The 23,184-nt window shown below is 33.6% G+C and overlaps 2 protein-coding genes across 2 annotated transcripts; one reads left to right on the plus strand and one right to left on the minus strand.

Moving 5' to 3' along the window:
* The first annotated feature begins 6,333 nt into the window (after positions 1-6,333).
* Positions 6,334-12,886, plus strand: LOC124918951 (3-hydroxyisobutyryl-CoA hydrolase-like protein 1, mitochondrial). The gene is made up of 14 exons (XM_047459037.1): positions 6,334-6,540; positions 6,636-6,716; positions 7,036-7,104; positions 7,309-7,372; positions 8,325-8,404; positions 8,729-8,812; positions 9,334-9,418; positions 10,062-10,147; positions 10,228-10,349; positions 10,948-11,008; positions 11,112-11,213; positions 11,295-11,396; positions 12,546-12,587; positions 12,665-12,886. Exons 1-14 carry the CDS (start codon positions 6,418-6,420, stop codon positions 12,782-12,784), a joined length of 1,221 nt encoding a protein of 406 aa, XP_047314993.1. The 5' UTR covers positions 6,334-6,417; the 3' UTR covers positions 12,785-12,886.
* Positions 12,887-12,925: 39 nt separating this feature from the next.
* LOC124918952 (cell number regulator 6-like) lies at positions 12,926-14,416 on the minus strand. Its single transcript, XM_047459038.1, has 4 exons — positions 14,185-14,416; positions 13,666-13,780; positions 13,328-13,593; positions 12,926-13,253 (listed from the first exon to the last, which is right to left on the minus strand). Exons 1-4 carry the CDS (start codon positions 14,275-14,277, stop codon positions 13,020-13,022), a joined length of 708 nt encoding a protein of 235 aa, XP_047314994.1. The 5' UTR covers positions 14,278-14,416; the 3' UTR covers positions 12,926-13,019.
* Between the last annotated feature and the right edge of the window lie 8,768 nt (positions 14,417-23,184).

Here is a 23,184-nt window from a genome sequence, read left to right on the forward strand (position 1 = left end):
CAAACAAATGTCAATAGTAGAAACTTACATGCCCTACTCTCAAATGAAAGAAGTGATTACACTAGGAATGATTGGAATCCTCCACAATCAAAACTCCCCCAACCTCTCACTCTAGATCAGCCAAAGAACAAGAAGAAGTAGAAAAAACCCTAGATCTGTTCACTCTCTCTCAACCTTACTGTGTTATGAGAAAAATACCCCAAAAAAAGTATTTATACTATAACCCATTTTTATAATAAAAAAACTCTGACCTGTTTACCCGAAATTTAAAACACACCCGCAATGGCAAGGAACACCTCAACAATTCTCCCCCTTCCGAGCCATGGGAGAATGTTGCTATAAACATTCATCATCGTGACGCTCCTGCCAGAACCATTTTGGCTTTGGCACAACATATCTCATCGTTGCCTCTTGGCAAGCCCTTTGTCATCATATCTGACCCGTTCTCATCTATATGCACTTTCTCCAAGTATAACTCCTTCTTCTCGAGCATTTCACGGATCCAATGGTACCTTCTTTGGATGTGTTTTGAACGTGAATGGAAACTTAGATTCTTTCTCACATGTATAACACTTTGTGAGTCACTAAACACCACAGACATGTCTTGTGTAATGCTTATTTCTTTCAACAATTCTTTCATCCATCTCATTTCCTTACAACATTCAGTAATGACAATATATTCAGCTTCTGTAGTAGACAAAGCAATACATTTCTGTAGATGATACTGCCATGATACAGCTCCTCCTCTAAAAGTAAACAAATACCCTGAAGTTGATCTCATTGTGTCAATATCACCACTCATATCGGAATCAGAAAACCCTTCAACATGTGCCTTTCTAGTGCCATAACACAAAGAGTATTTTGAGGTCCCTCGAAGATATCTCATTAGCCACTTAACCGCTTCCTAGTGTGTCTTACCGGGATTTGAAAGGAAACAACTAAGTACTCCAACCGCATGAGCTATATCCAGTGTTGTACAGACCATTGCATACATCAGACTGCCTATTGCTGAAGCATATGGAACACTGTACATTTCTGGTCTTTCCTCTTCATCCTTGGGAGACATTGTCTTGTTTATTTTCAAGTGTGTAGCTAATGGACAAGCAACTGACTTTGCCTTGTCCATACAGAATCGATTCAAAATCTTCTCAATATATCTCTCTTGAGACAACCATAGCATTTTCTTCACCCGATCACGAATGACCTGCATTCCAAGAATTTGTCTTGCTTGACCCAAGTCTTTCATCTCAAAAGACTTAGCCAAATCCTTTTCAACTTGGCAATCTTGAGCTTGTCTCTCCCAACAATCAACATGTCATCAACATATAGGATAAGTATAATAAAATCATTAAAAAAAAACTTTTGCACAAAGACACAATGATCTGTAGACGTCTTCATGTACGCATGGATGGTCATGAACGACTCAAACTTAAGATACCACTGCCTTGGTGATTGCTTCAAACCGTACAGACTTTTGACAAGTTTGCACACCTTATTTTACTCACCTTTCTTATTATAACTTTTAGGTTGCTCCATAGAAACTTATATGCCCTGCTCTCAAATGAAAGAAGTGATTACACTAGGAATGATTGGAATCCTCCACAATCAAAAGCTCCTCCAATCTTTCACTCTGGATCAGCCAAAGAACAAGAAGAAGTAGAAAAAACCCTAGATCTGTTCACTCTCTCAACCTTACTGTGTTATGAGAAAAATACTAAAAAAAAAGTATTTATACTATAACCCGTTTTCATAACAGAAAACCCTGACCCGTTTACCCAGAATTTAAAACCCGCCCTCAATGGCAAGGAACACCTCAACAATTCTTTGGTTATTTGGAGCGTGTTTGGGATTGCGTGTTAATTTGGATAAGTCTGATATCTTTTTCTCTAATTCAATTTCGTTTAGGAGAAATATTAGATTGGCTTGTATTCTGAGATTTAAAATTGGAGTTTTCCCGTTTATGTATCTCAGACTCCCTCTAGGGGCTAAAACTAGCTCTAAAGCTTCTTGGGACCCGATCATAAGTAATATGGAGATGAAGCTTTCCATATGAAAAAGTAAGATGATTTCTAAGGGAGGTCGATTAATTCTTATCAAGAGTGTTCTTTCTTTAATGACAACTTATATGATGTCTCTATTTGTCATCCCTAAGTCTGTGGCCGTGAAGATGGAGAGAATTATGTGTAAATTCTTATGGGGATCATCTGATTCATAATTTTCTCATTTAGTGAGTTAGAATAAGGTTAAATTAATAAAAGGTCATGGGGGACTGAGAATCCGCAATCTTGTTCCCTTTAATAAAGTATTATTATTCAAATGGTGTAGTAGATTTGCAACTGAGAAAGATAGTATTTGTGCTAAATTGATTAAATGTAAATATGGTCATGATAAGTCTGGTTGGTTCACCAAAAATTCTTATAGATCCGTGGGTTGCAACATTTAGGGTGGTATTTATGCCATGTGGAAGGTTTATCGGGAGCATTCAATTTTTATTTTAAGTGATGGAAGTTCATTTAGTTTTTGGTACGACACTTGGTGTGGTGGTATATGTTTGGTGAAGGTTTTCCCCGAGCTTGCTTCTATCTCTATTTGTAGAGATTCATCGTTCAAAGATATGTTTGACATTTGGTCTAGTAGTTTTGCTAGTCGTATCAGGTATAGAAGAAGATTGAACATTGAGGAAAGCATGTCCAATGATAGACTTTTGTTAATGGTTAGAAATAAGGGGGTTAAACCCGTCTTCTCGAGATTCTATGCGGTGGCGTGATCTGAATAACTTTCATGTGAGACATTGTTACACTTTTTTCAATAAGGTTAGCTCGATTGATCTTTGTTGGGAAAATTTATGGGAATCTAAGATGCCTACTAAGATCACATTTTTTGACTGGAGTGTTATTCACGGCGGAATTCTCACTGACGATAGATGATAGATGTATGAAAAATGCATGATTATTGTGAGTCGTTGTCGTATGTGTTTAGGGGTGGCAATCTAGGTAAGTTTCAAGTTGGCGGGTTCAGGTTAGCAGGTTAACGGGTTGAATGATTCTAACATAAACCTAACATATTTAGTAATTCGAGTCAAAATCTTTAACCTGAACCTGACTCGTTTGACCCGTTGGCCCGATTTACCTAACTCAATTCGAACTAAATCTGATGCAATTAAATAATATCTCTATTTCAAATTAAAATGACATCAATAAAAAATAAAATTAGGTTAAATCACAAATTCTCTTATAAAAAAATTTACAAAAGAAAATGAGTGAGTGAATAAAAAAATACAAAACTTAACAAAAAAAACTTGTAATTGGGTTATTGGGTTTAGGGCTGCAAATGAGTCAAGCTACTTGTGAGCCACTCGCGAGCCGCTCGGTCAAAGCTCGGCTGAGCTTGACTTTGACCGAGCCCGAACCGAGCTCGAGTCGGCTCGTTTAATATTCGAGTCGAGCTCGAGCTCATATAATGCTTGTTCGATGACTTGTCGAGCTTTTTCGAGCCTTATAGTATATAATAATATTTTTTATTTATTTAATATTAAAACTCAAATAATATATTGTTTCCCTCTCTTTATCTTCAAAGCCCATATGAAGGCTCATAATCTATAAAGTAAAACCCTAATTCTATATGACCATCTAACATAATCTTCTTCATCTAATCTAATCTATGTGCCTCTTCTTCAATTCTTTAATTCTTCTTTCATTTTCTCTTTCATCTTCACCATTTCTTTCGCCAACTCTTCATCGTTTCTTTCGCTCTTCATCTTTTCTTTATTCATTCTACACAATTTATTTAACTCTTAATCTCTTTTTCTTTAGTCTTCATAATTCTTTCACTCTCATCTATTCACTTTCTTATTTTTTCGTTTTCACATCGACATCGATCTCATTGATCTCATTCAGAAGAGGCTTATAGGTAATTAAAATTTATTTTCATTTTTATGATAACTATTGTTTTTGTTTTTTATTTAACTTTGGTACAACAATAAAGAAAGGTAAAAACTATTTTATCGGTTAACTCATTAGTAAGTAAATTTTGCTCATTCATTTTAATGTATTAAAAGAAATTTATGCTTATATATATATTTTTTATATATTATGAGAAACTTTGATTGATGATAAAAGAAGACGGAAAGAGATAATTTTTTTTAATAAATTATATATAATAAAAGTATACTATATATAATATTATATTGAAAGAGATAAAAAAGGATTAATATATTATATATAATAAAACTAATATTAAAGATATAATAATTAGTTTAATATAAAAAGAAATAAAAATGATTAATAATAAAAATATATTATACAGGTTAATATATTATATATAATAAAAATAAATATGATGAATATAATAATTAGTATATTATAATATATAAAATATAAAATATAAAATATAAAATATTAATGATAAAAATGATTTATATATTATATATATAATAAAAGTTTATTTTATATTTCATATAATATTTTAATAGATAAAAAAAAGACTAAAGTAAGTTTTCATTATTAAATTCTTATGTTACATACTGAATTTTATCACCTATCTAATTGATTTTTCACTTTTTCAGAAAGAGATGACATACCAAGAAATTTTGTTAACGGTATCTATCTTTTAAAAGTAAGTTAAATTTTAGTTATTTGTTTTAACATTTATTTTTTATATTAATTATTTTAAGATTAAACATTTCATATTATTGAATGCAGATAGTTGTACATGTGCTATGATTGAAGAACATGAGTTAAAAAAAGATTAATATTGAATGTTCAAACCATTCATATAGTTTTGTACTTTAATTTTTGAATTTTATATTTTAGAATTTTGATTAGTAATGGTGATTTAATATTTTGGATTATCATGTTTTAGAATTTTGAATAGTTATGATTGTTTCATATTTTAATTTTGAAATATCATGTTTTAAATGTTTAATATGTATAAAAGTTTGATATTTTAATTTTACAAATAAATTTGTTTCGAGTTCGAGCTCGAGTTTGAGCTTGAAAATTCAATTTTGTTCAAGCTTTCGAGTCAAGCCGAGCTTGTAGGTAATATAGTCGAGTCGAACTCGAGCTCAAATTTATAAACTTGTTCAAACTCGAGTTCGAGTCGAGCTAATAAATACATAATCGAGTCGAGCTCCAACAAGCTTGAGCTCATCTCGGCTCATTTGCAGCCCTAATTGGGTTTACTTTTGGTCATGTCAAATCAACCCGATTATGACCTGTTTATTAATCAGGTTAAACAAGTCGACCAGATTTTGACCCGAACAAAAAAAATACATGACCCTAACCTGATTTTCTCGTTTTCGGTCCAGGTCATGTTTTCGTGTCGTGTCGCCAGCCCTATATGTGTTATAAAGAGGTTGAAACAACTTCTTATCTACTTTTACATTGTCACGTTGTTGTAAATATATGAAGACTTTTGTGGAATTTGACTGGAATACAATGAGTTATATCAGAAACTGTTAGTGGCTATTGGGAGGTATGAATTGGGGCGACTAAAAATGCGAGACTTAGAAGATGAGTTTCTATTCCCAATAATTTTCTAGTGGATTATCTAGTTGAAAAGAAATCGGAAAACTTTTAAAAATGAAAGTAGACCGTTAAAAATTATTCACAATGCCATTATCAATTCATGACGATGTCGAAGATTAGATCCGGAAAACGTGTGGATTCGTGTCAATTAATTTTTCTAATGTAATCAATTTGTAAATAACTTTTTTTCATGTCATGTTTTGATCGTTGTGCTTAAACGATTTTTTATTAAATGAATCATTTAAAAAAATATATATATGGAGTTCCTGAATATGAGCTGCCTGTTGTGTGACGGGAACAAATAAACAACTGATATCATCTTTTCGAAAACTGTTAATTATTTTAAATGCAAAACTTAAATGTTAAATAATTTTAAAACATTTTTGTAATATTTTCATCTCATTTAATTTGGGATTGCAATTGGGCGGTTCGGGACGGAGAATATATTTATCATACCCGTCCCGTTTTTATTTCGGGAATTTTTTTAATAACATCCTCGCCCCGTTCGGTTTATTTGGTTTCGGGGAATTCCATGGGCACCGTTAATAAAATATTTTTAAAAAATATAATAATAAATTATAAAATAAAATTATATAAAAGACAACTCGGTTGGTTTTCATGGTTTCAAATTTTCATCTTACATCTGATAGAAAATCAAATTCAACCTTTTGAATCAATGTTTTTTAAACTTTTTCTTTATTGATTTTTAATATAAAAATCCAGAAGAATTAAGAAAAAGATAAAAAAAAAAAACCTTGTTCATCGTGATTATTGAACTATAGGTTATAATTCACAACTTACTCGAATATTTGGCGAAATAGCTTACCTTGCAGAGAATCTGAGATTCTAGAGAGAGAGAGAAAGAGAAAGAGAAAGAGAGGAGGGAGATATGCAGAGAGTGAAACCAGTTTCCTTAGTTTGGCGTTGTCTTAGTAGATCTAGCTATTTCTCCCACAGAAAAGGCATCGTTTCTCATGCTAACAGCGCCCTCGAAGATGATCCCGACAGTATTGTGAGCAGCATTTACGAGTCGAATAATCGGCTTCCTTCCATATCTTATTACAAATTACTGTATTTGATTTTGATTTCACTTCACCTACTACACAGGTACTCGTGGAAGGCGGTGCATGCTCCCGAACCGCAATTCTTAACAGACCTTCTGTTCTCAATGCCCTCAACACTGCAACTGTGCGTGTTATCTTTCTTTTCTTTTTGGTTAACTAGTAGTAGTAGTAGTTTGATGATCTGTATGTATGTATGTATGTATGCAATTCCTCCTTAGAAATACGATTGTTTCATAAGTTTTGCTCGATGAAACTCATGATGCTGTTCTTCTTTTGCTAGCATTATTGTGCGTTATATTTCTTTTTGGTTTAGTAGTTTGATCAGTATGCAATTCCCTAGATATGCGATTGTTTCATAAGTTTTGCTCGACGAAACTCATGATGCTGTTCTTCTTTTGCTAGCATTATTGCTCGTAGTTATGTCGTGTTTTTGTCATATTTAGGGCGCGAGGTTACATAAATTGTACAAATCTTGGGAAGAAAATCCTGACATCGGTTTTGTGGTATTGAAGGTAAGGAGAAATCAATTTAATACTACTTACGTGGATTTCTAGCTTGTTACTTGTAAACTACTGTTCCATTTGGAGATTATGTTTCTACTAGCTTTATGATGATCTCTAGTTCTTACTTGTAAACTGTTCCAATTTGGAGTTTTTGTTATGCTGATTTAGAACTACGGAGCGAATGACTTGCTCGTTTTTTTTTTATTTCTTAAGGGCAGTGGCAGAGCATTTTGTGCTGGGGGTGACGTTGTTTACCTGTACCGAACTGTCAATAGTGGTGGGTTAACCTTCAACTAAACTGCTGCACTTTTTTATTTCCTAAGATTTGTTTATTGTTCAAATGATTGATTTTATAGCTGCTTCTTTAAAGTGCAAATAAAAAATGGAGTTCTAGCAATCGATGAAGTTTTCTAGTAGAAAACTCAAAACTGCTACTGTAATTTTGAAAATAACTACAATCTCAAGCTAAGTGAGAGTGATGCTAAAATCCCTCAAATTTATTCATTGATTATCTTAATCATAAGAGATAAAAGGAGACACAAGAGATTTTGTAAAGAAGTTGAAAGACATGAAGTATAAGATGTGAATGAGTTGAAATGAGTATTATCCAGGTCTTCTAAACTAGAACAAAGCTTTTCTTTATTAAAAAAATGAATGCTGTTTTTGATCAACTTGACTAAGAAATGCACAAACTCTGTCAATCTTGTGTATGACTTTGTTTTGAATAGAAGATGGTGTGAACTTATATTGAGGTAATGAAAAATGAGGTTCACGGTAGTCCAAAAGAGCAATCATTGTTTCTTACAATTTAGTGAGACTGGAGGAAATGTATTCAGAATTCTTAAGTGCCAAAAGATTGTGGAACAACTTTGTCTAGCTTTCTATCAGAACCATACATTATTTCTTTCTTCCAGATTACAAAACTGATGTTGGATATTGTGTTCCCTGATTTATTATCACTTTGATCAGTCATTCTTTTCTTATCTCTCCATGATTCCATCCAACCTGTTTCTCTACTTAACTGTGTCAAATCTGCTGATATGGTCATGTACTTATTATGAGCTGGCAATGTTTTCCATATAATACCCAGAATCCTCAACCAAATATTTTATTTATTTTTAAATGTTAAAGTTGCATTAAGCTGTTGTGAATATTCATCCAATACTTTTAAATACCCAGTTATCACTGTTTTAAAATAATAAACTAATTATATTTTCTCCTCCCTGCAGGAAATTTAGAAGATTGTAAAGAATTCTTTAGAACATTATATAGTTTCATGTACCTTGTGGGTACTTATTTGAAACCACATGTGAGTATCCATTTATTTTCTATTTTACTTTGACTTACTTGTTGCTTTATAGGTTGGTTCTTCTAGACTATATGCGATGATTTGATGTATTTCATCATTTTATGTTAGATCTAATATCTTGGGCATGCTTGATATGTGGGAGTACATATTTCAGCATTTTCACTATTAGCTTAGTATGTAGGAGTATATTGGTGTGGGGAATTTATTATTAACAAATAGGATTAGTTGTCCAAAGTAGCTAGCATGCTCTTCTTTCCAAAGAAAAGGTTGAGTCTAGCCTTAGCTGGTGGTTAATTAATTCTCAAGTTGAAAATATCTTGTTAGGTGTCCATTCTGAATGGAGTCACTATGGGTGGTGGGGCTGGGATTTCCATACCTGGAACGTTCAAGGTTGCAACTAGTAGAACAGTAAGTCAATAAACCTTTTACTTTTTATTGTTTCTAACATTGTTTCTTATATTCTCTATTTAGCCCAAGACAATTGATTGATTGAGCACCTTTATTGAACTCCATAACCAATGTCTGTGCAATGTAGCTTTCCTCCTAACTTTGATTTGTTTTCACAATATACATATGAAGTTTGTATCCTTTTACCCAATTTTATGTTCAACAATGATATAACAATGTAACAAAATTTGGAGAGGAGACTTAGATAAAACTATTATCTTATTTATAAAGTTAAAATCTAATCCTATTAGAAATCAAATACTAAGAAGATAATCTAAACGCATAACATAATTATTCTAACCTACCAATAATATTTATCTAATACATATAACTAGTATGCTATGTGTCATCGTGTGTTTGGTCCTTTGAACCCTATCTCTATTTTGTATCACATACTTGTCTTTTTCTTTTCTTTTTTCTGTATTTGTTTACTTTTCTTTTTTATATATATATATATATATATTTCATCTTGTGAATTGCAGGTTTTTTCTACCCCTGAAACTTTAATTGGTTTTCATCCTGATGCTGGGGCATCATTTTACCTCTCACATCTTCCTGGTCACTTAGGTTTGTTTCATGTATACTCGATCTTTTATTATACCAAAAGCATGTGAAATTTTCATAACACAGACTCAATCAGATTCAATGAAATTTTACTTTGATTTAAGAGTGGGGCTATATTAATTAATTAAACTCCACATTTTCTAATTATTCTAATTTCCATAATTTTATTATTATTGTTTTCTAATCCGTTGTTTGATGTGGGTTATTTGAAATTATTTTTAAATAACACACCATCCAATCAACAATTTACTCATGTTTCACATCATTCAAATCATCAACCAAAATACCTTGTACATTTAAATTTTTTTTATTAATAATTAATGTCTTAATTTTCTTTAACCTACATCAAAGAAGATTATTTGAAATTAACCAATTAGAGCTTGTTTGGTGCAGGGTTTTTTTGTGATAAATGACTAAAATATATTTTGTATTTAATACTTTAAAATATTACAAAAAAATAAAATAAGGGTATTTAGTTGATGACATGATTTGAATGATATGGGATAAGGGGGTATTTGGTTTAAATCCATATAACCTTTCATTAAACAAGGTTTAAGTTTCTGCAACAGAAGTGTTCATGAAGAGATTGGATTTGCCCATGCAAATAATTATGAACTTATGAAACAATAGTTATCAATGTTTGCAGGAGAATACCTAGCTCTTACAGGAGACAAAATTAATGGAGTTGAATTGTTGGGATGTGGTTTAGCTACACATTATTTTCAATATGAAGTAAGCCGATTCATAGTATTCCCTTTTCTTTTTTATATATATATCAACTATATGCATTTATCTAGTTTTTTCTTAAGCAGAAACTTCCACTAATTGAGGAACAACTTGGAAAGCTAATGACTGATGATCTCTCCGTAATAGAAAACACTCTCTCAAAATATGGGGATGTTGTTTACCCTAATAAAGATAGCATACTTCATCGGTATGGTATCCTTTTTCTTTTATCCTAACTTGAGGGGGCTTGAACTTAGGTTAATTTCATCGTATGAAGCTCAAACTATCACAATTTTAGTTATTTGAAGCTTTGTTTCAAACGGAAATGTTCATCTTCTTACTTTGCCGTGATATTTTATTTTCTTTTATTAATTAGTCACATCCGTAAATGAAATGATATTTAGATTAAAAAAGATGAATTGTTTCTTCACTTCCAGACTTTCTCTTTCCCATAACATTCTCGATTTCGACCCCTATAGGCTGTCGCGACCAACGGTTTCTTTTCCAACCCGAATGGCCGAACCCCATCAGTTCAACTTCTCGCGATTTCGAGCAGACCCAATCATTCGGGGAGGTTGAACGGAATGGGTTTTAGGGTTTAGGTTTGAAAACGAGATTGTTGGTCATTACAGCCTGATGGTTTAAATTGCGATGTTATGCGTGGGGAGGGGGGAGTCGCGAAGTGAAGAATTTATTTATTTTTTGTCTAATGTTCGAGCCTCAAATAACAATTGGGTTATTTTTCTTTTACCTTTTTTAACCCCATCTTGAGTTTCAGTTACCGTATTTGTTTCTTTCTTCTTCAGAACCGTGATCATTGACAAATGTTTTAGACACGACACAGTTGAAGAAATTGTTGATAGTTTGGTAATGGCTATGACTTATTGCATAAACTATTGACTGTTATTTTGATTATTCAATTGAATTGTACAAAATGGTAATACAAATGAATTATGATTCTCTATGTTAGGAATGTGAAGCGGGGAAAACAAATGATGATGGGTGGTGTTATGCAACGCTTAATAAATTAAAAGAAGCGGCGCCACTGAGCTTGAAAGTTTCATTAAGATCTGTGAGTAAAAAAATCTTAAATTTCATCCATCATATTATATGCATAAATAAATCATCAAAAAATAATTTGGTGGCTGCTCAGATCCGAGAAGGTAGATTTCAAACACTGGATCAGTGCTTGACACGTGAATATAGAATGTCACTTCAAGCCTTGTCCAAACAGATCTCAAATGACTTCTCTGAGGTGCAGATTCTCATCTCAACCTGTTTGAAATTTTATTTTGTTGAGTCTATTTGGAACTATTCGTATTCTGTCACCTCATGATCCTATTGGAAAATTGCTAAAATCTAATTGAAAGATTTTTTTTTCATATGTAAATAGTGTAGTTTAACTTAGTGGTTTAGACTTTTAAGCGAATTAAGCGGAAGGTCGTGGGTTCGATCCCCTATTTTGTGTGTTTCATCCTTTCAAAAATATTTAAGTACCATTTGAAAACACTTTATGGAGCTGGCTCGGAGTCTAGGAGTCAATGGTGTTGGGAACGGAGTCTGCCAATTTGTCCGCTGCGCCTTCAGTGGAGGTCAACCCGAGGGTTAACGGCAATTCCACTGTGCTTATCCCACACTACACCGTATTAAATCCTTCTCACTATAGCAGCTTCCGACCCATCAGCCTTTGCACCATTCTTTACAAGATTCTAACTTTGCGAATAGATTGAAGCCTATTATGCCGAAACTTCCTTCACTGGCTTTGTAACGTGTAGTGGACATGGTTTGACTATATAATAGTTAGCAGGACAAGGGTTTAGATTTCAGGCCCTTCCTTTCTTTTGTCCTAAAACTTAATATGTAATAGGATAGCTCACGTTTACCTTACTCTCTCCAAATTGATTTCAATATTGTTATAACATATAAGGGATCATCACCTTGACCAATAGACTCGATCTTTGCAACCAGACTGAGTTCTTCCAATAGCGCATATCCATCTTTCTGGTCGAAGAGAACTTCATCATTATCTCTAGTTGATATATAAAATTGAGGAAGATATAAAATGCTATCCCGGTCCGTAACAATTATTTATTTTAAATATCTAATCCGGACATTGATTTATATGAGATAATGTTCTGAAACATAACTTAACTAGTCATATATTCAACCCACGAGGATAACTAAGTGACAAGGGTCTTACCTAAATGATCTGAGTTAAAAAGGGATCATGACTGTGGGGTTCGTGCTAACCTAACCAACTCCCGAGAATGAAAGGGTTGCAAAAAAAAAAACTAGACATATTCATTTGATATTTTCTCGTTCAAACCTGTATCAAGAGACTTCTTTGGATAATGATCGAGATTTTTTGAATTATTTTGACTATGTTCCATTTTATCGTGATCAGGGTGTTAGAGCAAAACTGGTGGAGAAAGACTTCACTCCCAAGGTAGTTAAGGGTATGGTAAAGTTTGAAAATTTGAAAGCTAATTTGTTGTATTGAAAGAATACTTGTTTGATTTGCAGTGGGATCCTCCAATGCTGGAACAAGTATGTGAAGAAATGGTAGATAAGTATTTTTCTCCCTTGACTGCATTTGAACCCGAATTAGATCTCCCAACTAACCATCGAGAAGCTTTTATGTGATTATTTATCTACATTTATCAATAATAATAATAATAATAATACATTCCTTGAGATGATAATTCTCATTATTGGTCTTTCTTTAGAATTAATAACATTTTCTTTTATATCATGGGTTTGTTTATCCACACAATCAAAATGTATAGCAAAAATCTTTATAGCTCAAAATTTTTAAAAAAATATAACATCTCTTAGCCTCTTACTAGTAGAGAGATTCTTATGATATTTAAAGGCCATATTACTTGGCAACAACAATAGAAGAAGTAGAAGAATCTTTATTGGAAGAAGAAGATGAAGATGGTTGGTCCTTTGCTAAAGCAACAACAGTCATCTCTTGAGCAGGTGGAGGATCTATTACTGTCTCAACATCTGCAAATTCGTAAGACAAACGTGCCTTCATCTCTCTATGCTCTTGACAAATCGCGCACCAATGCATATAACAATGCACCATGCATGGATCACACGGCGAATCCTGCACCCATTGGATTTTGAAGAAGTTTCTTAAACTGTTATATGAAAGAAAAAAAAAAAAGTGGTTAGAGTTACCTTTAGATGATACTTTCTTTGTAAAGATTGTCGAACCAAGCCAGTGTAGATTCCACACATCCACCAAGCAAAGAAGAGGCCTTCGAAGATAAGACACGATGTTTGTGGATCAATGCCATTGAGAGCTGCTGTTACAGCTGCAACTGTTAGTCCGCCTTCAATACATATCAAATGTCCAACACAAGCAGATCTTTCCGATACATCGGATACCAAATTTTCAACATTTCTACCAAATAACACGCACGGGCAAAACAGTCCCGTCACACCTACAACACAATTCATTATTTATTTATGAGTAGTGCTAACTTCCCATGAAATTAATCTACTTGTTAACATACAACTTTCAGTATCCTCTGCACAGCTACAAACCCCTGTAGACCAATCTTCATCTGCAGGAGGCTGGTACGTTGCAGGAAGTGTTTGTTGGCATTCAGGACATCTTCGAGCATTTATCTGTCCTCAGTCACAATTCATACGAGTAAGTTTTTCAAACTTTAACACGAATCAATCAATGAAGATGATAGTGTTAGAATTATAACTTGATTTCAAACTTGACAACAAGTGATTCTAACATTACTAGAAACACAATATCTCGAAGTCCTCATTCTTCTTGGAATAATCATCAGCTAATTAATTAGATTCATTCCAGATCTCCTTACAAAATGAAACTATCTTAAATGATCCTCAAACTAGAACTACTCTGAAGATTTTACGATACTTCTTCATATTTATTGTGTGTAAAATCAATAAATACACATACAGATCCAAGATAATATCCTTAGAGTTATGGAAAATGGAGATCGAAACTACAATTTTATATATGAGTCGGAAAGAGAGAAAGAGAGAGAGGAGAGAACCCGAGCGATGTCGATGGGCTGGTTAAGCTCTCCAGGCGTAATGTTTTGCAAAGCCTGATCGGGAGTGAGTTTAACGTAATTTCCTTCTGCCATTTTTGAGTGGTTAAAGCGAATATTGGTAAGATTATTATGATGAAGGAAGAATCATGGTAGGAAAACGCATCGAGCGAGGAGCTTGGTTGACAGTTATGGGGAGGAAATGCACAACATAGAGAAGAAAACGGATGAGGTACAAGCGTTCTCCACATTTGGAGGCCTTCTTCAACTTTCAAGTTATATATATATATATATATACATATAATTTTTTTTTTTATTTGTGCTTTCGTTATTTAACGGAATATTTAGTATATCAGCAAATAAGTTGCTATGATAAATATTTATCTTAAATAATATACTAGAATACCTTTATTTTACAAAATATCAATTTTACGAAAAAGAAATAATTCAAGTTCACAATTATGATTCAATATAATTTGAGCATCATTCACCCTATTCAGGCCAAAGTAATAGAGAACAGTGAAGTAATGAACTAACTTAATTAAGTGCTAATCATCTAAAATTTGGCCAGAAATAAACATATACGTTTTGGCACTTGGGATTATCTGTTTTGGGGACCGTTGTTCTCACATGTTGAGTAAAAAAATAATTTTTTAAAAAATTACTATTTTGCCCCTTCTACGTATGAGAAAAAGGTATAGATACCATTTTTTCTTTATTTTGATGGCATGAATATTAAGTGTCTTTATCTATAAAGGGTTTGCTTTTTTTTTTTTAGATGATTTTTTTTTTTTTTATGTTAGGAGTAAATTATAATTTGGATGAAGATTTAAATTATAATATAATTTTTATTGTTTTATTTTAAATATATTTAAAAATAAATAAATTCTCATTATATTATATTTATTTTCTTAATTTGATATATATATATATATAGAAATTTGACGAAATGATCCTAATAATGACCACGGATTTTAAGAAATGACTCAAGCCTAATAAAACATTGCAATAATGATCCATTCATGTATGTGAAAAGTTTTAAAAAGAAATGTCATTTTTGCAATGTTTATTCAGCCTTAGTCGTTGAGAAATTTGACGAAATGGCCCTGATAATGGGTGTAACTTTAAAAATAGACCACGTCGGATAAACTTTGCAAAAAGAGCATTTTCGTCCTGTGAAATGTCCGTCTTGCCCCTGTGACTGCACTTACTCGAATTACACTTACGCGAATTGCACTTACGCGAATTACATTTACGCGTATTATACTTACGCGAAATGTCCATCTTGACCAAGGATTATTTGTGCTTTGTCTTGTGATAATTTTTGGGGAATCAATTGAATTCCCCCTGTCAAAAGACTTCTTTATTTGGATGGTGGGAGTTCCAATTGTAAAAAAAGGGAAGGCTAGTACAAAAGTAAGAAATATCTCTAAGATATTCTCAAATTTTTCTACGAATCCATTAAGTTTTGGTTCAAAAGGAAGATTGTATTCAATTTAGTGTCTGAAGGCAATTGAAAATAGTGTTTGAAAACCGTTTATCTCTTGCAAGTGGATGAGCTTCAGAACACAATTGAGGACAAACAAAAGTGTATGATTGAAGATTTAAACTGGATAACAAATGATGAAATTCGAGAGTGCGGGGAAGGAAGTTGTAGGTGATTATGAAGCAATGGCGGTTGATTAGTTAAATTATGTTTTTGCACTTGTAGGAAAATGTTATCTTACTACAACAATGTTTGCTTAGTCATTTAGATTTCTAATTTGACAATGGTTCTAGACTTTTTCATGTAGCGTTCTGTCTCTTAAAAATTATTTGAAAACACCTTATCCAATTTTAAATCTGGGTTTGAACAAGAAAACATCTACAAATTTATTTGAAAACTTTAATATGGTCGCACATCTAATAACATATGTATAGCAAATAAATTGTAATTGGTCTGTCATCATAACTTTCGTAAAAACATATGTATATAATATATTTAAAAATCATTACACAATAATACATATAACATATCATGGTTCAAAGCGCCAAATCACATATAATAATGTCTATAGGTAAAACTTCTTTCTATATACACCAAGTGCTATATAACAGCCCTGAACTCGAGATTTATATCATCTCGGTTGAGCGACGTTCCTCCTCTTTTTGTTGCTGTTTCAAGATCCTTTTGTCCAAATCTACTAGCATAAGAAACATTTAACATATATGAATGTAATGAAACCATTATAAGAAGCTTTTGTAGAACATTAACAATAATAATACCTTTTTCTTCTGTAAATCTTTTTACATCCTTCCTTTTCTTCTTGAGAACCCCAAATCTCTCATGAACCTGAGCACCATCAACTTGATAACTGTATATGAGCACATGAAAATTGAAACCACCTAAAATCGATCAAAATGGTTTCCTGTATCCAATAAGATTTTCAAAAGGCAATACCACCACCTACCTACCTTCTCAAGGGATGCCCGTTTCACTCACATAGACATGCCCAAAGCTCTTTGATCTATAGAAGAACCAACAAAAATCAATAAGAGCATAGTTCTGAGTAAAATGTAGATGAATTATGATCTACATACGTTTTTTTTCCATTGATATGATCAAAATAGTTTCTGAATCTTTCACTACATATTCACAGACTGAGCAGAAATATCCTACCTGTAGAGAATGTAATCATGATAGAGCATACAAACAAACATGTGAGTAAATGTGGGGGGAAATGTGTTGGGAAAAACGTATATTCTATTCCCTACTTGATTGAAAAACTCAGGAGTAGATAAAACACAAGTAAAAGAGGAAATAAATAACACAATGCACACACGATATTTTTGTTAGAAAAAAATAGATCTATATGGATACGATAGGAAAAATAAAGTTACACAAACGATTGTATCTAAATGAACATTTATGAAAACTTATCGAGATAAAGTTGAGGCGTGATGGGCACTGTCCTTAGAGAGATTTCACCTCCTCGAGTAGATTACTCGTTGCGGTAGGATGTGAGTGACCCTCTCTCTTAGGATTCAACAACTCTTTCCGTTAATGCCGCAATCTGTTTAACGAGGCTTAGAGGATAATAGCTTTGGATGCTCTCGAGAATATTGTTCTTTTTGAAAAAGTATATTCGTAATCTTTTTCTACCTCTAGTAATATATATAATTTATATATATATATATATATATATATATATATATATATATATATCTAACAAAACGTTTTCTTAATTAATCACAATTATTGCAAATCAATCACACAAATTAAGAGATTAGTAACAATAATTAAATATCTTAATTAATCATAATTAATTCAAAATCAATCCCGCAAATTAAGAGATTAGTAACAGTAATTGAAGATTTGATTTTGACTGTTAATATATACTTAAATCTTTAATTTGAACGTTGTGAATTAAATGCATAATTTGAAAGATGATTAAATTAAAATAATAATTTAGAAATAACTATTATTAATATTTATCCAACAATCCCCACATATTTCAAAATTATTTAAAAAACATTTTCTCGAGAGCGCAAAAAATTAATGCATCAGTACTAGTGTCTTTTGGACTATGAACTAGTACTTAGAAAAAATAAGTAAAGACTCACAGAAATGGACCAATTATAAATTAATTTGATTATTTTCTCCCAAAGAACTCGTTTAGGGCCTTTTTTAACAAAAAAATTAATAAGGTGAGATTAGAACCTCTATGAACTTCATTTGAGACGTGAATCAATGAACTTATTTGTCACATTAATTTCTCTTCCAAAGTTATCCGTCGCGGTGTGACACATTTTGGTCTTGCGTCGATCCTGCATCTCGTGAGAGCTCTAAAAAGGCTGTCTAACTTTCATAGAAGCGGCCCCACTTCTATTCTCACATAGGTGAAATCTATCAAGTGTGTACTACAGTTAAACACACTACTCACGCATGAGCTATAGATTCATTAAGAGTTTAGACTCATCCTCTTCCACTACAATACTCACTATCCTACACCATAGGGATGGGTTGCTCATAAATATTTGGGATAGTGTCTCACAAACTGACAAATGACTTGTTCTTACCCATATGAACCTACAATACGTGAAATAATTCACGTACTAGGTTGGGTTACTATCATTCTCAGTTTCGTTTGTAGACATTAATCCCATCCCCCTCAATGTATTTCTCACTAGCCTCGAGCTTAGTGGTTTGGTCAGAGGATTCTCCAAATTCATCTCCGACCTTACAAAATTTAGTGATATCACTCCATGTTTAATCAGTTGTTTCACTGAACAATGCCGCACCTGCATGTGTCGACTTTTTCCATTATAATTATCATTAATGGCTCTACCAATGGCTGCTTTGCAATCACAATGTATCGATATAGAAAGCATGGGTTTTTTCCATAAAGGGATATCTGCTAAGAGATTTCTAAGCCACTCAGCCTCAATACCTTCCAAATCGAGAGCAATAAACTCTGACTCCATTGTAGAACGTTTATACAGGTCTGCTTTGTTGATTTCCAAGAGACAACACCTTTTCCTATAGTAAATATGAATCCACTTGTAGATTTGATCTCATCTGAATCAGAAATCCAGTTAGCATCACAATAACCCTCAAGTACGGCTGGAAAATCACAATAGTATATACCAAAATTATAGTTCCACGTAAATATCTTAAAATTCTATTCAGTGAAATCCAATGATCTTTCTGTCACGACTAATTCTAATTCCAAGAATCTGCTTTGCTTGTCCAAAATCCTTCATTGCAAAGGATTTCCCTAGGTCTTGTTTCAACCTATTAATTTTCGCAGCACTTTGACCAACAATAAGCATATCATTAACATAAAGTAACATAATAACAAAATCATCATGAGAGAATTTTTGCACAAACACACAATAGTTGGAAAGAGTCTTTTTATATCCGTGTTGCTTCATAAATAACTCAAACTTCTTGTACCATTGTCGTGGAGCCTACTTCAATCCATACAAACTCTTATTCAACTTATAAACACAATTCTCTTTACCCTTAACCTCAAAACCATCAAGTTGATCCATATAAATCTTTTCCTCTAAATCACCGTGAAGAAAAGTCGTCTTCACGTCCATCTGTTCAACTTCCAAATCGAGACCAACTGCCGAACTCAATATAGTTCTAATTGAAGTCATCTTAACAACAGAAGAGAAAATTTCGTCAAATTCAAATCCCTTTCTTTGACTAAACCATTTGACAACCAAACAAGCTTTGTATCGTGGAGTTGAAGTATGATCTTCTTGCTTCAGTCTGATCCCTTGTTGTCTGCAGTATGCATCAAATGGACCACAATACTCACCACCATTATCACTATGAATGCACTTGATCTTCTTCCTAGTCTCTCTTTCAACAAGAGCATGAAACTCTTTGAACTTGTCTAAAACCTCATCTTTAGACTTCAAAACATATACCCAAAACTTCCTGGAATGATCATCAATAAACGTTACAAAATAAAGAGCACCACTAATAGTTCGTACCTTTAAAGGACCACAAACGTCTAAATGCACAAATTCTATGACTTTTGACTTTCTTGAAGGAAGATTATGCTTGAACGATACTCTAGTTTGTTTTCCAAAAACACAATGAGAACATTTCTCCAATTTAGTCTCACTCAAACCAGAAATAACATTTTTCTTAACCAACAGATTCAACCCCTTTTCACTAACGTTGTTGGGGAAAAACCCTGACAGAACCACAAAAGAAGAAAACAAAAGAATGAACACTAACAGAATTTGATAACGGAGTTCGGCCAAAATGTTGCCTACGTCTGCGAGCACTAAGGCTATTAATTAATAAGGAAGAAGAGATACAAATTTGGGTGCAATAAACCAAAGAGGGGAGAGTTTCTTTTATACACTAAGAAACTTCCCCAACTCCCATCATCTTCCGATGTGGGATTTATGCTAATTGTGAATATAGTTTCTTTTATATACTAAGAAACTTCTTTCACTCTCATCATCTTCCGATGTGGGATTCTAATTGTGCCAAAAAACAACAAATCTCCACCTTGACACAATATCCAAATACTAATCTTCAATATTAAAAAATAAACCTTCAGTGCTTCCAATTAGCGCTCTTCAGCGTCGACTCAAACGCAGAAGATGTTTACCAAATCTAAAAAATTAGATTTGGTTTTCCCCATGTCTTTCATCTAGAACTCTCTACCCAATTGAGCCTTCAATTTATCAACTTCATATTGTCTCTTTGATGCTATCAACATATCATCAACGTATAAGAGTAGATAGATGTAAGACTCATCTTGCAATTTGCGCAAATACACACATGAACTGAATCTTCTTTTGTGTACTTGTGCTCCATCATAAACTTGTCAAGTCGCTTGTACCATTGTCTCGACGATTGCTTCAACCTGTACAATGATATGTTCAACTTGCAAACCCAATTTTCTTTATCAGCAACTTTGAATCCATCTGGTTGATAAATGTAGATTTCCTCATTCAAATGACCGTGTATGTCTACGGTCTTCACATCTGGTTGAGCCAGCTCCAAATTCATCTGCGCTACCAAGGCCAACAAAATTCTAATGAAAGAGTGTTTAACAACATGAGAAAGTACCTCATTATAATCACCTCCTTCCTTCTGAGCGTAGTCTTTAACTACCAATTTTTCCTTGTAGCGAACATCAAATTTTTCAGGAAATCCTTCTTTCTTAGTAGAGATCCATTTACAACCAATAGCTTTCTTTCCTTTTCGTAGATGCGTCAACTTGCATGTCTCATTCTTCTGAAGAGATTGCATCTCATCTTCCATAACACCTCTCCTTTTTCTATTTTTAGTACTTCGACTGACATCTGAAAAAATGGATGGAACATCATCTACGACTAAAAGTGCATAGATCGCCATGTCAACAAACCGACCTGGTTTTTGAATAACTCGTCTTGGCCTATTCACAACAATTGATTCACTTTGTTCTGAAGGTTCTTGGGTCAGAACCTCTTCCACATTTAACTCTTCGTCTGTCGTCGGAGAGTCACTTCTAGTTGGGCTTATCTTTATCTGCTCAAACTCCACCTGTTGCGGAGTACAATCAATCTTGTCTGGTGTTACTTTATTCAATATTGAATAATCATCAAAAGTAACATCTCTTCTGATAATGGTTTTCTTTGCCTCCAAACACCAGAGGCGATATTCTTTAACTCCAGTAGTAAATCCCATAAAAAGAGCCTTCTTTCCTCGTGGATTCAAATTTGATTCAACTCCATGATAATATACAGTAGAACCAAAAATATGAAAAGAATCATAATCAGTTGTAGGTTTTCCAGACCATACCTCTAATGGAGTCTTGCCACCAAGTGCAGATGATGGTAGACGATTTACCAAATGATAAGCGTATGACACAGCTTCTGCCCAAAATTTCATGTCTAACCCAGCATTAGACAACATACATCGAACTTTCTCCACCAATGTCCTGTTCATACGTTCTGATACTCCATTCTGCTGTGGTGTTTTTCTAACTGTGAAATGTCGAACTATGCCACACTCTTGGCACAACTTCTGGAATGGATCATTCTTGTATTCTCCACCGTTATCAGTCCGGAGAACTTTGATCTTTCTTCTTGTCTCGCCTTCAACTTGAGTTTTCCATTTAAGAAAAATCTCAAACACTTCACCTTTATTCTTCATAGTAAACACCATACTCTTCTGGAAAAATCATCAATAAAAGTAACAAAATAATGTCTACCTCCAAGAGAAGGAGTCTTGGTAGGTCCCTAGACATCTAAGTGCACATAATCCAAAATACCTTTAGTGTTATGGATTGCAGTGCCAAATTTTACTCGGGTTTGTTTTCCCAGAATACAATGTTCACAAAAATCTAACTTACAAACTTTTGTACCTTTCAACAATCCTTGCTTGACAAGAGTTTGCATAGATTTCTCACCAGCATGCCCCAATCGCATATGCCATATCTTTGTTGCCTCTAACTCCTTACTGCTCCCGGAAGTTGATACATCTGTTGTCCCATTAACTGTACTACCTTGATAGTAATACAAATTATTACTCTTCCTGATAGCTTTCAACATCACTAGCGCTCCAGAGATTACCTTAAGAATTCCCTTTTCCAATTTCACCTGTAGGCCTTTTGACTCCAAGACCCCGAAAGAAATGAGATTCATTTTCATATTCGGTATGTACCGAACATCTCTGATAATTCTGGTGGATCCGTCATCATTTCTCAGCTTGATTGAACCTATCCCATTTATTTTACATGGACTAGCATCTCCCATGTAAACAACTCCACCATCCGTTCCTTAAAGTCAAAGAACCACTTTCGAACTGGTGTCATATGATAACTGCAGGCTGAGTCCAATATCCATGCATCAGGATGTGATGTTGTGTGTGACATCGATAAAGAGTATTCTGAATTTGCATCACCTTTGTTTTCTGCAACATTCGCATCTTCAGAATCTTTCTCTTTCTTCTTCAACTTTGGGAAGTTAATCTTCCAATGTCCTTTCTCACGACAGAAAGCACATTCATCTTTGGCAACTCTACTTTCAAATCTTCTTCCTTTTCCTTTTGATTTGCTCTGCTGACGGCCCCTGACCATCAATGCTTCATCTGCTGTACCTACTTTGCTTTTCCTTTTATCCTGCTTTCTCAATTCATGACTATATAAAGCAGAACTTACAACATCAAGAGAAACATTTCTCTTCCCATGAAGTAACGTTGTTTCTAAGTGTTCAAATTCATCAGGAAGGGACGATAGCAACATCAATGCAAGATCTTCATCCTCAAACCTAACGTCAAAGTTTGACAGATCTGCTACTAATTCATTAAACCTAGTTATATGCTCATTCATAGTAGTACCTGATTGGTAATCAAACCGGAACAGTCGCTTCTTCATAAGAAGCTTATTCTAACCACTCTTCTTCAGAAATTTGTCCTCCAATGCTTGCCACAGTTTCTGTGCAGAAGTTTCATTCTTCACAGCATACTTCTGCTCTCTGGACAGGCACGACCGAATTGTTCCGCAC

Source organism: Impatiens glandulifera, chromosome 1, assembly GCF_907164915.1.
Source record: "Impatiens glandulifera chromosome 1, dImpGla2.1, whole genome shotgun sequence".
NCBI lineage: Eukaryota > Viridiplantae > Streptophyta > Magnoliopsida > Ericales > Balsaminaceae > Impatiens > Impatiens glandulifera.